Source organism: Saccopteryx leptura, chromosome 2, assembly GCF_036850995.1.
Source record: "Saccopteryx leptura isolate mSacLep1 chromosome 2, mSacLep1_pri_phased_curated, whole genome shotgun sequence".
Classification (NCBI taxonomy): Eukaryota; Metazoa; Chordata; class Mammalia; order Chiroptera; family Emballonuridae; genus Saccopteryx; species Saccopteryx leptura.
In genome coordinates, this window is record NC_089504.1 from 249,959,716 (window position 1) to 249,975,270 (window position 15,555).

Below are 15,555 nucleotides of genomic sequence, written 5' to 3' on the forward strand. Positions count from 1 at the left end.
AAGCCTGTAACATTTTTTCTGGACAATGCTAGAATTTTGATCTTCTTAAAGCAGGTAAATTTCTCATCGAAGGCAACTCAGTGGCGTTTGCAAGCCTTTCTGTCCCGTGGTAGAGTCTGTCCATTCCCCGCACTTTCTGAGCTGTCTTACATGCAGGTACCTGTTTTTAATGGCGTCCGTCTTCTGTGCTCTTCTTGTAAGTTTGTTATTAAAAACATTAAACTAAAAAAAAAATCCTATCTAGGAGTAGTTTCCGGTTTTCTTATGGACCCGAAGTTGCTGTCTCAGCCTTCAAAGTGACCTCAGAGATGTAAATGAGCTTCGGATGCCTAGATGCTTGGGCTCCATCTCGGTCACGCCAATGGTCTGAAGGGGTTCAGGTTCAACCCGCGCACGTCCACACACACACACACACTCACACACACACACACACACTCACACACTCGGAGATGTGAAGTTTCTGGAAGGCAGAATGGTTTCATTTAGCATGATAAACTGTAGGGATATTGTCATATTCGTTACACCGATGGACTGGGTTTGTAATTTCTAATACCTCCTGGAAATGCGTGAAAGAGAACAGAAATCCAGTCTGCTTTCACTCCTGGTTCATCGGGAGTCACAGGAAGAGGGATGTGTTCCAATGTGTGTACACAATGTTTCAAACGTGTGGTTACACTTGCATCCGCTTAAGAGCATTCTGTCAGTTCTTTTTAAATTGTATTCATTGTTAATAACACCAGGGGGGCCAGCGCGGGGGGGCGAATCCAGCCTCTTGGTTGTTTCCGCTGGAGTTTGCAGTTGGGTGAACAAGAAGTGATAAGTCTATACAGCAGCCTCATCCTAACTAGGCCTGTGGGGCCCCCATGACAGCCGATAAAGTGTCCCGAAGATCCTCTGGGTGCCCAGCAGGTGGACACACCTCAGAGGAGGTCACTGTGAATAAATGGTACGGTGGTTTGGTTTGTGGCTGAGAAGATGGTGCATTGAGAAGCGTGGCTGTGTCCTGGGGCGTGTGTGTGCACGTGGGCGAAGCCGAGAGACATGTCAGTGCACGTGTGTGCACCTGCGACCCTCGTTCTCGCCCTTTCCGGCAGGGTTGCATCGTCAGCCATTTTCTTCTGCTACCCGTGCAGAAGTTGCCGTGTCAGGTGCGTGCAGTTCTTAGCACTGAATGCATTTGGACAAATTTGATCCCCCCTCCAGGAGCTGTTAACGTTTCTCATTTTACAGAAGGGAAACTGAGGCCCAGAGCAGCCCGTGGGGATCTGACCCTGGTGCGTCTTATCTCCGGAGCCCCTACCCAGTCTGGCCGCCTGTCTCTCTGGCCTCTGTCCCTGTGTACACATGAATCTGCTTAAATAAACGTGTAGAATAACAAATATCAGTACAGCGGGTCAGCTTGAAAATGTTGCTAGTTGATTTTTCCATCAATTCTGTAAATGTATGAATCCCCAGGGATGAAATGAGTCAAAACGCAGTCCCAAAGGACATATTCCCCTCCCCCTAGATGTGAGGCAGAGTAAGTATCAAGACTATCAGGTTGTGTGTGGTGAACAAGTTGCCTTTGGCCTTTTAAAAAGTTTAGGTATGATTCATATGCCATAAAAACTACCATGTTGAAAATATATAATCCAATGATTTTCAGTAGATGCACTAAGTTTGCAACCATCACCACTATCTGTCCTAGGACACTTTAATCACCCCCCAAGACCCCCCGTACCTCTTAACAGTCGCTCTCCCCCCTTCTCTCCACACCCCAGGCTCTGGCAACCGGAAAAAAATATCTACCTTTTTCTCCACGGAGTTGCCTTATTCTGGACATTTTATATAAATGGAGTCATATGGTACCAGGCCTTCTGCGCCTGGCTTCCTCTCCCTCAGAATCACGTGCTCAAGGTCCATCCGCCTTGAGGCTGTGTTCCTTTTCCGTGGCTGAGTAATAGTCCACCAGGTACATGCACCACGTTTTGTTTATCCACTCCTCAGCTGATGGACCTGCCCTGGGCTTTACATCTGTGTGTCCGGGAAAGGCTTCGTTAGAAAAATACAATTTTAGCTCTGTCATATGCTCCGTCTTCAATCTACTAAGGGTTCCCACCCACTGGGCCCTGGAGGCGTAAGGACAGACTCCATCCACCCTAACGGACTTTCCACTGGGGCGGTGTCAGGTCGCCCCGCGGCTGTGAGTGCCTCTCTTTCCTGGCCTGCAGTGGTGGGAGGAGTTGGCTGTGCCCGGGGTGCCCCCAGACTCTGGTCTTACAGCCCAGAGAGCAGACAGGCGTCTCCTCTCACGCCCCCGTCCTCCTCGTTGTCAGCATGGGCCAGCTGGCCCCGGGGGGTCTTTTCAGTTGGGCTTGTTTTCCTTTCTGAGCCGTCAGGTGTGGGGCTGGAGCTGGGAGGTAGTTCTGTGACAGAGGCTCGTTCCCGTCTCTGCCTACAGCCTGTCTTTGTCTCTCTGCAGGTTGACCCGGTGTTCACAATGGAAGTCAAAGCCAAAGTGGAGAGGTGAGCTCAGGCTGCGAGCAGGGGCTCCACGGAGTGGGGTTGGTGGTGGGGAGAGCCCAGTGGCCGGGACGTTGTTCCGGTTCCCCCGTGTTTGTGCAGCAACGTCCCTGTCCCGGGCTCCGCTCCCAGCGCGTTACAAGTGACTCCCCCTTTGAGCCTTCTGGTGGTCCTGTGCCACCCGGGCACTGTGAAGTCCCACGCACAAGCCAGGAAACAGATATGCCGGGAGCAGAACGGGCGCCCTGGGAAGCCGCACAAACCACATACTTGAAAAGATGTCCAGCCTCGCAGGTCCCGGGAGGTGCCCGTGAAGACCACTTGGAGAGGACAGTGTTCACGGGACATCGGCAAACACTGAAAAGACTAACCCTATCCAGGCTTTGGGGGAGTGGAGGGACGTGGCACCCCCCTCATCCTCAGCTGGTGAGGGTGAGAATCACTACCACCTCTGTGGAGACCCCTTCGTTGGAGTCTTTGTTATAAATGGCATGAATCTGGCCATAGCAGGGACCCACCCACACTGGCTTGAACACTCGGGCTTCACTGCTCCATAAACAACCTGAGGTAGTTGGTCTGGGACCAATAAGACTCAAGGACTTGGGCTCTTGTCTCTCTTTAAAAATTATTTTTTGAATAAAAGGGTTCAAGTATTAGAAAAGGCTGATTTTTTTTTTCTTACAGAGTCAAGAGGGAGGGATAGATAGGGACAGACAGACAGGAACAGAGAGAGATGAGAAGCATCAATCATCAGTTCTTTGTTGCGACACCTTAGCTGTTCATTGATTGCTTTCTCATATGTGCCCTAACTGCGGGCCTTCAGCAGACTGAGTAACCCCTGCTGGAGCCAGTGACCTTGGGTTCAAGCTGGTGAGCTCTTGCTCAAACCAGATGAGCCCGCGCTCAAGCTGGCGACCTCGGGGTCTCGAACCTGGGTCCTCCGCATCCCAGTCTGATGCTCTATCCACTGCGCCACCGCCTGGTCAGGCAGAAAAGGATGATTTTTTTTGAAACCTACAGAAAATAATGACAGAACACTTAACCTCTGACACCAGGGTCTGAGAAGCACGTGTCTGGTTCGTGGCAGGTATTCTAACCGATGACGGACGTGTTCGCAAGGCCGCCTCCCCCCACTGCTAGGGGTTGAAACAGAGGAGATTCTCAGCCCCCAACACTGCTTTTTGTGTCGAACCCTTGATCAGTAAAGCTCACCCTTTATTCCTGCAAAATTACCAACACCCAGCCCTCCCACAAGACCCCCCTGCCCCCCGCCAGCAGAAATGCTTCCCTGCTGCCTGTGGTCTGTTTCAGGGCCGCGGGGGTGCGGCTGCTCCCCGAGATGCCCCAGGAGGACCTCCACGCCGTCATCCAGAACTGCTTCGCGCTGGTCAACACCTCCGTCTCCGAAGGCATGTCCGCGGCCATCCTGGAGGTAACGGTCTCCCTGGGGCCCACGGGTGCGCTTTGCTCCTTATTGATGGATGGGGGTGGCGGCTTCTCCACCACATCCTGCGCATCTCAAAGCCTGCAAGAAGCACCATGGCCTTCCCTTGGGAGCTCAGAAGTTGGTGTTCAGTCCCACCTGGGGCCGGAAAAAAGGTCGTCCCACCTCCCATTGCTGTTCCCTGCCTGCTGCGCAGTAAGGTCGACCCAGGACGGTGTGGCCTCTGACCACCTCCTTTTCCCGCTTTCTTCTTCTTTCCAGCATGGCCCATCATTCCAGAATTAGCAGCTACGAAAGGGTTTGGAGGGGAGTATAGATGCAGATAGAGGAGGCAAGTAAGAGGTGCCCAGTCTCTCAAACTCGCTTAGTCTCCTTTGGCCAAACACACAGGTCCGGGCAGCACCCTCGGCCATTGCCCAGTTACCCGTGTTTCTCAGGCAGGGACTCTCGCATAAAAAGCCACTGCAGGCCATGCCGCAGCTGGACAGTGTCCGCTCGTCTGTAGGGGAACCGAGCCGCCGCTCAGCCCCTCTGCCACCCTGGGATGTTCTAGGTGATGGGTGTCTCACCCAAATATCCTCACTGCTCCATGCTGGTTACCAGAGGTGATCACCAGAGTGTATGACAAACACAAAAGGCTTTTCTTTTGTCTTATTCTGTTGTTAGTCCGTCGCACTCGGATTCCTTTTGAAGGGGGATCTTCGCGAGGGCTGGCGGGATTTTCCCCAGATCACAGGCTGCGACAGGTGTGACGTGTCCCGCGGTTCCCAGCTCAGGCATCGCGTACAGCAGGCGTGGCATGGGGACAGATTGGTTAGCACGCAATATACCTGGTGGAGGGGAGACAACGTGCCGTCCCCTGGTCCTCCGGTCTGTGAACCGGCCTTGCGTTTTCCTCCCCACTCCACGGGAGACCCAGACCGCTGCTCTTCCTGAGTCACAAGGGTTGGTAACACCCATGTCTTCCTTCGGACACTGGTTGGAATGACTGAGTTTACTGGCTAATCATACAAATCTTAGTGTTTCAAGAACATGATCACTAAACCAGAAAAAAAAAAAAGAATAGTGCTTCCTAAGTTTAAGACATGACCAATGTTGTATGCCTGATGTTTTAATGTGGCTTCATTTTAAAAAGCCCCAAAGAAACAAACCAAACAGTCGAGGGCGGGGGAGCAGCTACACCCCCGCTGCGCCCGTGACCCGGGCTGGGATGTCCTTGGAGCACGTCCGTGGATTGTAACACGTTGATCTCCAGCCAGATGTCAGCACCTCCACCGATGCTCTGCGATTAGCGTGCATCCTCTCTGGTTTAACACTGGCTTCCATGGCTGTGGTTGCAGCCCCACAGGTTACAGATTAGCTTTGAAACTGTTCATCGCGTCGGAGCCGGGCCCTGAGCTTTTGCTGAATTGCTCCTTCCCCCGTAAACATACATCCCCTCAAGCCCCCCTAGCTTTTTAAAGGGGGGGTAAAACAGGACCCAGGAATGATTTTACAACCAGTGCACATGGCAATTCAGGGCAGACGGACCGCGGTCAAATCAGCGTTTGCCATTCTGACGGCATCAGGGTGTGGACGTAGGGTTCCTTTGCAAAACTCCCAACTGCCCTTTGGGCTGAGGGTCTTGCTTGGATGGACTTGGTTTCAGAAGAGTGTCAAGGGGACATTTCATTAGGATCCAGCCAGACACCTGTTTGGTCAGTCACAGAATCAGGGGTGTCACTTTGGAGGGGAGGGACCCTCTGAGCTCTCAGAACTGAGTCTGCTTTCTCACGGGGCACAGAAAGGTCCCATTTGCGAACACAGAAACTCCAGAAATCAAACTTTAGCCGGATGCACACTCCTGCCACTTATGTGCTTCAAGTTTGGGGTAATGGTGGAGTTGAAGCCGGTGGAGGTTTAAATGAAGGGAATTCCAAAAAAAGTATTTTCTTTGGGTCTTCCTCATTAGGCGGTCTCCACCCCACCCTACAACACACATGCTCACACACATACACATGTGTACTCATATATTCCACATACATGCACACACATGCATGCATGCACACTGTAGCATGAACAGGCTTTCTGGGAGGGGCCAGAGGTCCAGTTACCATGAGGAATTAATTGCACAGATGGGTTCTTCGGGACAGAGCTGCACTTAAAAGGACCGCCCACCATCTCCTCTTTCCGTCCCGCAGGCAATGGACCTGGAGGTTCCAGTGCTGGCCAGGAACATCCCCGGGAACGCTGCCGTGGTCCAGCATGGAGTCACGGGACTGCTGTTTTCTGATCCTCAGGTAGAGGGGAGTCACACCCCAGGTTCCGCTTGTCGGGATGGTTTCCATGTGCATTTCCCTCGGGGTCTGTGATGTGGTGGTGTCGTCAGCTCCCAGTGTCCCCATCACGAGCAGGGCCCCGGATGATGCAGTGTCGGCCGGAAGAAACCTGGGGACTTGTGGGAAATAGGTGACCTGAGGTCCCTGCTGGTCCTGCTGCCCCTGAGCAGCGTGACCTTGAGACTGTCACCCCACCTGCATATGCTCAGATTTCTGATTGTGACAACAAGCGGTATCATAGACAGCCCCGCATTTCTAGAGCATGTGCTCACGTTCAGAGCTCTGCCACACTGATCACTCGTAATCAAGTGTTCAGAACTGAACGGAGTCGGCAGAGTACTAGTTAAGGTCAATGCAGAGCACAGCGGGCGCAGTGGCTGTACCCAGCGACATCTCGGGCTCACGTGTGTGGTAGCACCTCCCAGAACGTGGGAAGGGTTCCCATCTGCAAGGTGCCCAGGTTCTGAGGATGCACCCTCGGGTGTCCGCCTGCCCTTGAACCCCCCAGGGACCGTGTACAGGGCATGTGGCCATGGCCTGAGTCTCCAAGCTCTGTTTCCTCCCCCAGACAAGTGTTGCAAATTGTAACTCCTGCTCAGAGGTCCTGACGTGGGCTGATTCACACGGGCAGAGCCTGGACGCCCATCGTCACCAAAGGGTGAACACGCACCTTAGGCCTGACTTTTGTTCTTTAAGTCTGTAGGTTTAAAAATTAGGTTTCACTCACCATGGTCTTTATGAATACACAGGTTGCATTCAGACATACGGGGATCTAGATGTAAAAATTGGAGTCAACTCACGTCTTTGACAATTCGGTTTCTCAAAGTTCCTGTAGCAGAGGTTGAATCCCAGGTCTTTTGCTTTCTCTTAAAATAATCACGGCCCACCTCTTTCTCCACCTGCTTATCATAGAGCCGCAACCAGCTCGCTGTGTGTGTGTGTGTGTGTGTGTGTGTATGTGTACACACAGGCAGTGGTCAGTCACTGGTCAGTCCTCTGGGATGCCCTGGCTCACATGGGAAACAGACTACAAAGGACAAAAGTTAGGGCCCAGGGCTTCTCTATACTGTGGTCCTTTTGATAGTTCCTTTTGATTGTGACTCCTAAAGCCACAACAACGCAAGGACATGCAGAGTCTGTGGTAGCTACTTGTCGATTCTCCAAACAAAGGCTTACTGCGTTGAACCAACATGTTGGATCTCGCGAAGTCAGCACGCTAGCCCGAGCTTTAGGTCAGAGAATATTTATTTGTCTTCACCCTGGCAAAGTGATTTTACTCTCATCTCCCCGGACACGCCGTCTATTTATTTTATGCGGCTCAATTTCAGAGCCTGGTAGCTCTACCGGGGACTGTCTGAGCCCTAGTCACTTATACCTGGGAGCATCGGGCTGAACACCGGCAAGAGGGCCACGTGGGTGTCCCCACCTCACGGAGCTTCTTGTGCGGCACGATTCCTTCTACTAGCAAATAGCGTCCTGTCCCTGTGATGACCAGGTCACCTGTGCCGGTGACTGTCCTCCTGAGGCCTCGGACACAGTCCCACTGGATGCACCGCTAAAGTCACAGATGATTTTAATTTCAATGTTAATATTAGTTTTTAAAAGGATGCTTTAAAAAAAAAAAGAATGCTTTGGGTTTCACAAGGGGTCAGGGGCTGCGTTTTATTTATTTATTTAATTATTTATTTAATTATTATTTTTTTGTATTTTTCCAAAGCTGGAAACGGGAAGACAGTCAGACAGACTCCCGCATGCATCCGACCGGGATCCACCCGGCATGCCCACCAGGGGGTGATGCTCTGCCCATCTGGGGCGTCACTCTGTTGCGACCAGAGCCACTCTAGCGCCTGAGGCAGAGGCCATAGAGCCATCCCCAGGGCCCGGGCCATCTTTGCTCCAATGGAGCCTCGGCTGCAGGAGGGGAAGAGAGAGACAGAGAGGAAGGAGAGGGGGAGGGGTGGAGAAGCAGATGGGCGCCTCTCCTGTGTGCCCTGGCCGGGAATCGAACCTGGGACTTCCGCACGCCAGGCCGACACTCTACCACTGAGCCAACCGGCCAGGGCCAGGGCCTATGTTTTAAACACACTTCCAGAAAGTGTAGCTTTGTTTGATTTTCTCCGTTGTTGCGATCAGACCCGACCAAACGCCAGGTGAGAGCTGTTGCCTCAGAAACAAACAGGCATCTTACAGAAGTTGGTGACAGGGTTCTATCCATCTCGACAGAGGCACTCAGGTGGAATGGACCGGGTCGGTAACCAAGTGGTTGGTTGCCACAGTTTGCAAGACTTGTCTTAAAAGGGTGGATGCTGGGTTCCGCCCTGGCAGCCCCACCTGGTTCGGCGCCTGGTACCGAGCGTGGGCGGATGACAGCCATTTGCATCTTGATGAGGGGGAACCTGGCAGCAGAAGAAGTTTGCTTAGGGGAGCTTCTCAAATGCAAACAACATCTGTGGGACTTTTACCAAAATGATGACTGAAAATATTCAGCTGTGATAGGAGCCAGATCATCTCTTCTCTACACCTCACCTGGCAGGGACTGGGGATGGACCTTAGGAAACTCTTTCCCTGGCCCTGGCCAGTTGGCTCAGTGGTAGAGTGTCGGCCTGGCGTTTGGACATCCCGGGTTCAATTTCTGGTCAGGGCACACAGGAAAAGCGGCCATCTGCTTCTCCACCCTTCCCCTTCTTCTTCCTCTCTCTTTCTTCCCCTCCTGCAGCCAAGGCTCCACTGGAGCAAAATTGTCCCGGGCGCTGAGGACGGCTCCATGGCTTTCACCTCAGGCACTAGAATGGCTCTGGTTGCAATGGAGCAATGCCCCACATGGGCTGAGCATTGCCCCCTAGTGGGTATGCCAAGTGGGTCCCAGTCGGGTGCATGTGGGAGTCTGTCTCTCTGCCTCCCCACTTCTCACTAAATAAAAAAAAACCCCAAAACAAAACCCACATTAACTTAAAAAACCCTTTCCCAATCTGCTAAACACTGAGTTGTTGTTGTTTTTTACTACAACAATCCCACTGTTTTTCTTTTTAAAAGGAAAAGAACTGAACTGGTTTATGGCCCCGTGTTACAGCTTCAGAATTCAACTCCGTTTGGCATTTAATAGAAACAGAGCACACTGTGTGCTATCTCAGGGAAAGGCTTTTAAAGTTTGGCTCAAGCTAATTTTGCAGGGAGGCTCTGTTTGTCTTTTAAATGGGCACAGGAAAAAAGAAATAAATTTCAGGATGATGATGATGGTGATGATGATGATCGTGATGGTGACAGTGATGGTGATGCTGATGTTGATGGTGATGATGGTGACAATAGCTACCATTTCTCAGGTGCATATTGTATCTCAGGCACTGTTCTTAGCGTTCTGCATGAATTCCCACGTTTATTAAAGTTTGTTTCTTTTTCCTTCAATGGTAATGATGTTGGTAGTCAATCGACAATTTAGTATTTGGAAACCGCGAGGCATGCTGGAGCACTAACTACACCCTCTGGACTCCAGGTCGGGTGGAGCTGTGCCGAGAGCCTGAGCTTTGTACCTGATCTGAGTGACTCCGGGCACATTGCTCATGCCTGTGCCCGTTCCGTTATCTGTAGCAGGGAGGTGACCGTGCCCGGGTGTGGGGGACAGCTGAGAGGAGGCACATGTGGGGGTCTCAGACGAGGGCCATTTATTCCAAAGCCAGTGGTATTCACACTGCCCTTCAGAGCCTGGGAGTGTGCACACCGCCGCCAGCGTGTCTGTGCTGGACTCGTGCTGGGCACAGGCGAGAGGCAGGCAGGGGCTGACAGCCAGGGGCTCCCCGCCGGCTCGCTCTGCGCCGCTCCCCCCTTAGGGAACTGGGCGCGTGGTTGGCTCGTGTCATACAAATCATCATTTCTCTGTTTCTTAACTTAATTTGTATTATTATTGTTTTTAAATTTTCACTCTTTAACCAAACATCTGCAATTAGCCGAAGTAAAACCAGCCATGACATGCACACGCCCACTCCGCACCCCCTGAAGTTAAACGCGTGGATGTTGGCGGCTCCCAGAGTTTGGGGGACAGCCATGTCGGCCCCCAGGACACGCTGGGCCAACGTGTGCAAGCTAAACCGGAAGTCGATCCGACATCTATTTGTGTGGATTTGTAAATAGGCAACCTTATTGTATATTGTGCAAAGACAGGGTACTTTGGAGAGTGAAGGGGGTATTATTCTGCATTCTCACCGCAAGACCGCTGGCTTCTGAGGTCAGTGTGCCCCCACCAGCCGCGCGGGTGCGGTCTTAGTCCAGAAGGAGAAATCACAGCACTTCAGCGGTGACTCTCACTCTCCAACAACGAGACTGTCCTTTTTCTTGAGAGAGAAAGTCAGGGAGAGGAAGAGAGAGAGAGAAAGAGAATGAGAGAGAGAGAGAGAGAGAGGCAATCACCAAACTGCTCCTGTATGTGCCCTGACCAGGGATCAAATCAGCAACCTCCATGCTCCAGGACAATGCTCTAACCAATCAATGAGCTATCTGACCATGGCTTAATTTTTTTATTGTTTGATTGACTTTTAGAAAGACAGATAGAGCAAGGGAGAGAGAGGGGAGTGGGAAGAGAAGCATTCATTTGTTGTTCCACTAAATTGTGCATTCATGGGTTGCTTCCCATGTGTGCCCTGCCCGGGGATCGAACCTGCAACCTTGTCATTTCGGGAGGACGCTCTAACCGACTGAGCCAACGGGCCAGGGCCGTGACTATCCTTTCCCTGATGCTGAGAGGCCCAGCCCCTCAGCCAGGGCCAACGGCCCAGGGGTTCCTGTCCTCACCCACCTCTCACTTGTTTTATTTAAGTCTGGATTTTGTTTTTATCCCCCCCCCCCCATCTTCCACGTGGAGAGAAAATGCAGCATTTCATCACAACCTTCCCCAGACGCCATCATTCACGATTGTACAGCAGAACGGTCATCGATTCCATAGAAACCCCAAGCAGGGGGTTGGGTTTCCACCAGAGTCTCTGCGTCACATAAATCACAGCGGTTAGGGGCCGTCACGCAACAACGTGCCCGACTCGCGAGCCTCTCCGGTCATTTTCACGAGAATGTGTTTCAGTGACCAGATGGGAACAGATAGGCTATCTTTTTTTTTTTTTTTAATTAAAGAAAGAGAACACCAATTTACTCTAAAGTAGACACAATTCCTAAAAGCACAACTCCGCCTTCCCCCGAACATGGCTGTTTCTGCAGCTGGCTATCAGAGGCACCCAACGTTTAATTAACAGTAGTTTTGAGGATACAGAGATGCTCCCCTTAAGCAGCGAGGCATGGTGCATTAATCTCAGACATGGCTGCGTCTCTGGAATTCACACGAGCTCCACTCTGCATCCTTTGTATTAGCTCGTTTAATCCTCCCCGTACCCTACCGGGCAGTTAGTTCTGTTCTCGTCCCCAATTGAACGACCAGGACACAGGCACAGAGAGGCAGAGACACACACTCGCAATCAAAGCGTCTGGGCTCTGGAACCCTGCTCCTGACCTGGGCGCAAGCAGGGCAGGTACAGGCTGCGCGCCCCTCCCGTCTCTACACGCCCTTGAACCACCCAGATGATTCTCATTCTTTCCAGCCAGGAAGGGCTTGGTGCTTTCATCATGGGTCTGTGAGCAGCAGGAGATGCTCACAGTCAGGGAGATGCCTTAAATGCTGTGATGGGAGGGGAGGGAAGAAAAGCCTGGAAAGTCCCATCCCCATGCCTCCCTTCTCCCGTGTCTGGGCGGGGCTGACCTAGCAACCCAGGGCCGTTGCTCCTTCGGCGGTGCTAAGTACAGGGCTCTGACAGGTCAGCCTGCTGGCCCATGGCTGTACCACTAGGTTCTGTCAGAACTCTCTGTACACCCAGCTCCAACTCGGAAGCCACGACAGCAGATGACATCCATCATTTGGAGCCACGCTCTGTAACCAGAAAAGAGGGGGCCCCCGGCGTAATGACAACCAGCCTGGGCCAGCACAGTGCTGGGTCATGCGGAGGGGCTCAAACCAGGGAGGAAACCATGACTCAGAGTCTGTGTCAGGAAAAGACAGCAGTCGGGGAGGAAGGAGGGGAGGCCAAACCAAAGACTGACACTGATCCCCGGGGTTCAGCTCAGCGTGTCCGTGTTTCTGTATACGATGTCTTACCCATCCCAATGTCCGCATGAACTCGCCTCCCTCCCCAAGGCCGTCTGTCTCTGCAGGGGGAGGGGAGGCGGGTGCAGAGAGACGGGGGCCGGGGACAGACCCCCTTCACCACTTGTTCACATCTGCGTGCCCCTCCCTCCTATGCAGGACTTTGTCCAGCTGGCCCAGGGACTGCTCCGGGACCCTGCGCTCAGGGGAGCGATGGTGGCCCACGGGAGGGAGTACGTGCAAACGCGCCACTCATGGAGGGCGGAGAGAGACACCTACCAGAGCCTCATCCGGACGCTGGAGCAGGGCGCTGACCAGCAGGACCCGCTAACCCGTGCCTCCCCTTAAAGCATCCGACGGGCACCGAGGTCAAGGCCCCCTGTCTGGACAGTGCGAGGAGAGGCCAGGAGAGGCAGGACCCTGGCATGGGAGGACGGCCCCGTCTGACTCTGGCGGGAGCAGACCCCTGCGGACACCCAGCGTTCGCTTCCGCCCCGTCCCGCGAGGCTGCTGGGCTTACAGTGCTGGCCATCCGAAGGCTGTCCCGTGTCCCTGGGTGAATGACATCCTAGACACCTGACTCCACTGTGCCTCACATTGCCAAGTTATGTCTCTGTGTCAACACACACACACACACACACACACACACACACACACGCCTTGTGCACCCGGGGGACGGGCATGTTTTTAAGGGAATAAAGTGTGTCACCATCACTTGTACACAAATACGGCTCTTTTGTTCATAATAGTGAGCCCCCACCCCACCCCTAGTCTCCACACTTTAAAAGGAGACACGGACACATGTGCATCTACAGAAGGAGGTTTAACACAATCAGCATTCTGATACCTGAGCAGAGGTGTAAAAGATGCTGTTCTATCAACGTTCTCGATGGCTTCTATTTCCTGCTCAGTTAACTTTACGTGGACACATTTTGTAGTGTTCCCACTTTGCTGATACACAGGTTGGGATGATTTAAAGAGTCAATTTCCAGGTAGGAGAGACCGCATCCTTCACACACGGGAGGTGGGGGTGCGCAGGGACTGGGGCTCAGCGCGACGAGGCCGCACGCCTCTCCCGCAGCCTCCCAGGGAAGCTCACGCAGGTGACAGATGACCTTCCCTGTCTGAGCGGCTCGCCACGCACCCCGAGGTTCACGGAAGTGGACCCTGTAGGATGTCCGTGCAAATGGGCAAGTGTGGCCCAGTGGGCGCCTTGTGGACCCAGCAGACTGGCAATGTGCTGCTGTCTGGTCTTGGCATTGGGGGCCGCACTCACCTGCCGCGCCCCCCCCCCGGCATCCCCGTAAGCCTGGATGGGGGGGGAGTCTGTGTAGGGATGCACTGGAGTCCACCCAAGCAGAGGAGTCGGGACCCAAACCCCGCATGAACGTGACTGACAGGGCGACTCAATCCCAACAGTTTCTCAGAGGAAGACCTCGCCCGAGCAGCTACAAGTAATGTCCGAGGCCATCTTCATGTAGAGTCGTAGAGAGGAGAGCAGCTTCCGGGGCCGACGAGTATTACATGAAAGGTGTGTCTCTGTGTGTGTGGGTAGGGGTTGTCGGCGAAAAGGAATGATGTCATCTTTATCTGTGGCTGCACTCGTAATGTCTAGAGATTCGTTTTACAAACTGCTTCTTTCCAGCAGTCGGCAAACTCATTAGTCCACAGAGCCAAATATCAACAGTACAACGATTGAAATTTCTTTTGAGAGCCAAAATTTTAAACTTAAACTACATAGGTAGGTACATTCCTTATCAAGGTAGTGCCCGCACGTGGTATTTTGTGGAAGAGCCACACTCAAGGGGCCAAAGAGCCGCATGTGGCTCACGAGCCGCAGTTTGCCGACCACTGTATTAGACTCATAACTGGTCCTTAACTATCCAGGCCAAAGAGAGGCGTCTTTCCAAAGCTTGCATAATTCTGGCTGAATTTCAAAAGCTCTCTCTGCCTAGGAACAAGAACGTGAACGCTGCCCGCCTGCCAGTGTCCGCGAGGCTGGGCATCCCTCTGCACACCGCAGAGCCTTGGCGGTGCATCCCTCTGCGCACCGCAGAGCCTTGGGGTACATCCCTCTGCGCACCGCAGAGCCTTGGCGGTGCATCCCTCTGCGCACCGCAGAGCCTTGGGGTGCATCCCTCTGCGCACCGCAGAGCCTTGGGGTACATCCCTCTGCGCACCGCAGAGCCTTGGCGGTGCATCCCTCTGCGCACCGCAGAGCCTTGGGGTGCATCCCTCTGCGCACCGCAGAGCCTTGGGGTGCATCCCTCTGCGCACCGCAGAGCCTTGGCGGGGCTGGCATCACACTGCGTCTGAAATGCATTTTCTTGGTTAGCATCTGATAGGAACTCATGGCAGTATCTTCCCCACATCAGAAAGGTCAACGACAGAACATAGGCAAGACGCTGGAGCCCGTGGGGCCAGGCGACACCCCGGGAAGGGCTTTGTGACTCGGTGTTTGGTGCAAATTCCCCATCTTAGAAATGACCGAAGAACCGCAGATTCAGTCCAGAGACGCTCAGTTCTGTTAGCTAAAACTGCTTCCTCTCTACGCCCCACCACCACCCCTATCTCAATGCTCTTAGAGGCTCAGCGGGCAGATAAGCAACTGTGATACCCAAGGTGGTCAGAAAAAGCAGCCGCCTTGATGAGTTAAAAGGCTGCCATCGGTCGGTAACAGTGACGTTAATTGAGCACGCTGTGCGCCCGGCTCTGTGCTCAGCGCTTAGTGAGGGAGAGAGCTGTGAACATTCCCCGAGGCCTGTGCACGGGGCTTTCTGCAAATGACCTGTCTCCCTTCCACACGTGATTTCCCCATGGACCTGTGCTGCAGCCTGACAGACACCACACAAATTCCCAGTCTCTGTCTCACCTGCAATCAGCTGACCAGTGTTGCCGCTGGTCAGTCACAACAAGATGCTGGTTAACCGAACCTTGTGCAAACTCTTCTCCTTCCCCAGAACTGCATCCAGCCCGCCCATTATAGCCCCCGAGCACAGGCCAGGCACAGGGCGGACTTCTGAGAAGTGAGGTCCTCCATCAAACACCCCCGGGGGCGTTTGGGCCACAGAGACATAGGAGGAAAAGCCCTCAAATGGGCCTCGCCAAGCAAACATCACTCAACAACCCTCCTCTTCCATCAGGGTCTCATGTACTCACCTCCCCACAGTTTGGGC

At 53.2% G+C, this 15,555-nt stretch overlaps 1 protein-coding gene across 3 annotated transcripts in view; it reads left to right on the forward strand.

The window, feature by feature from the left end:
- Positions 1-13,096, forward strand: part of GLT1D1 (glycosyltransferase 1 domain containing 1) — a 46,832-nt gene extending 33,736 nt beyond the window's left edge. For all 3 annotated transcript variants that reach the window (XM_066371188.1, XM_066371187.1, XM_066371186.1), the window contains 4 exons: positions 2,462-2,505; positions 3,814-3,934; positions 6,127-6,225; positions 12,539-13,096. In XM_066371188.1, the coding sequence (XP_066227285.1) occupies positions 2,462-2,505; positions 3,814-3,934; positions 6,127-6,225; positions 12,539-12,727 (453 nt within the window). In that variant the 3' untranslated portion in view covers positions 12,728-13,096. The remainder of the gene's footprint in view (positions 1-2,461; positions 2,506-3,813; positions 3,935-6,126; positions 6,226-12,538) is intronic.
- The last annotated feature ends 2,459 nt before the right edge of the window (positions 13,097-15,555 follow it).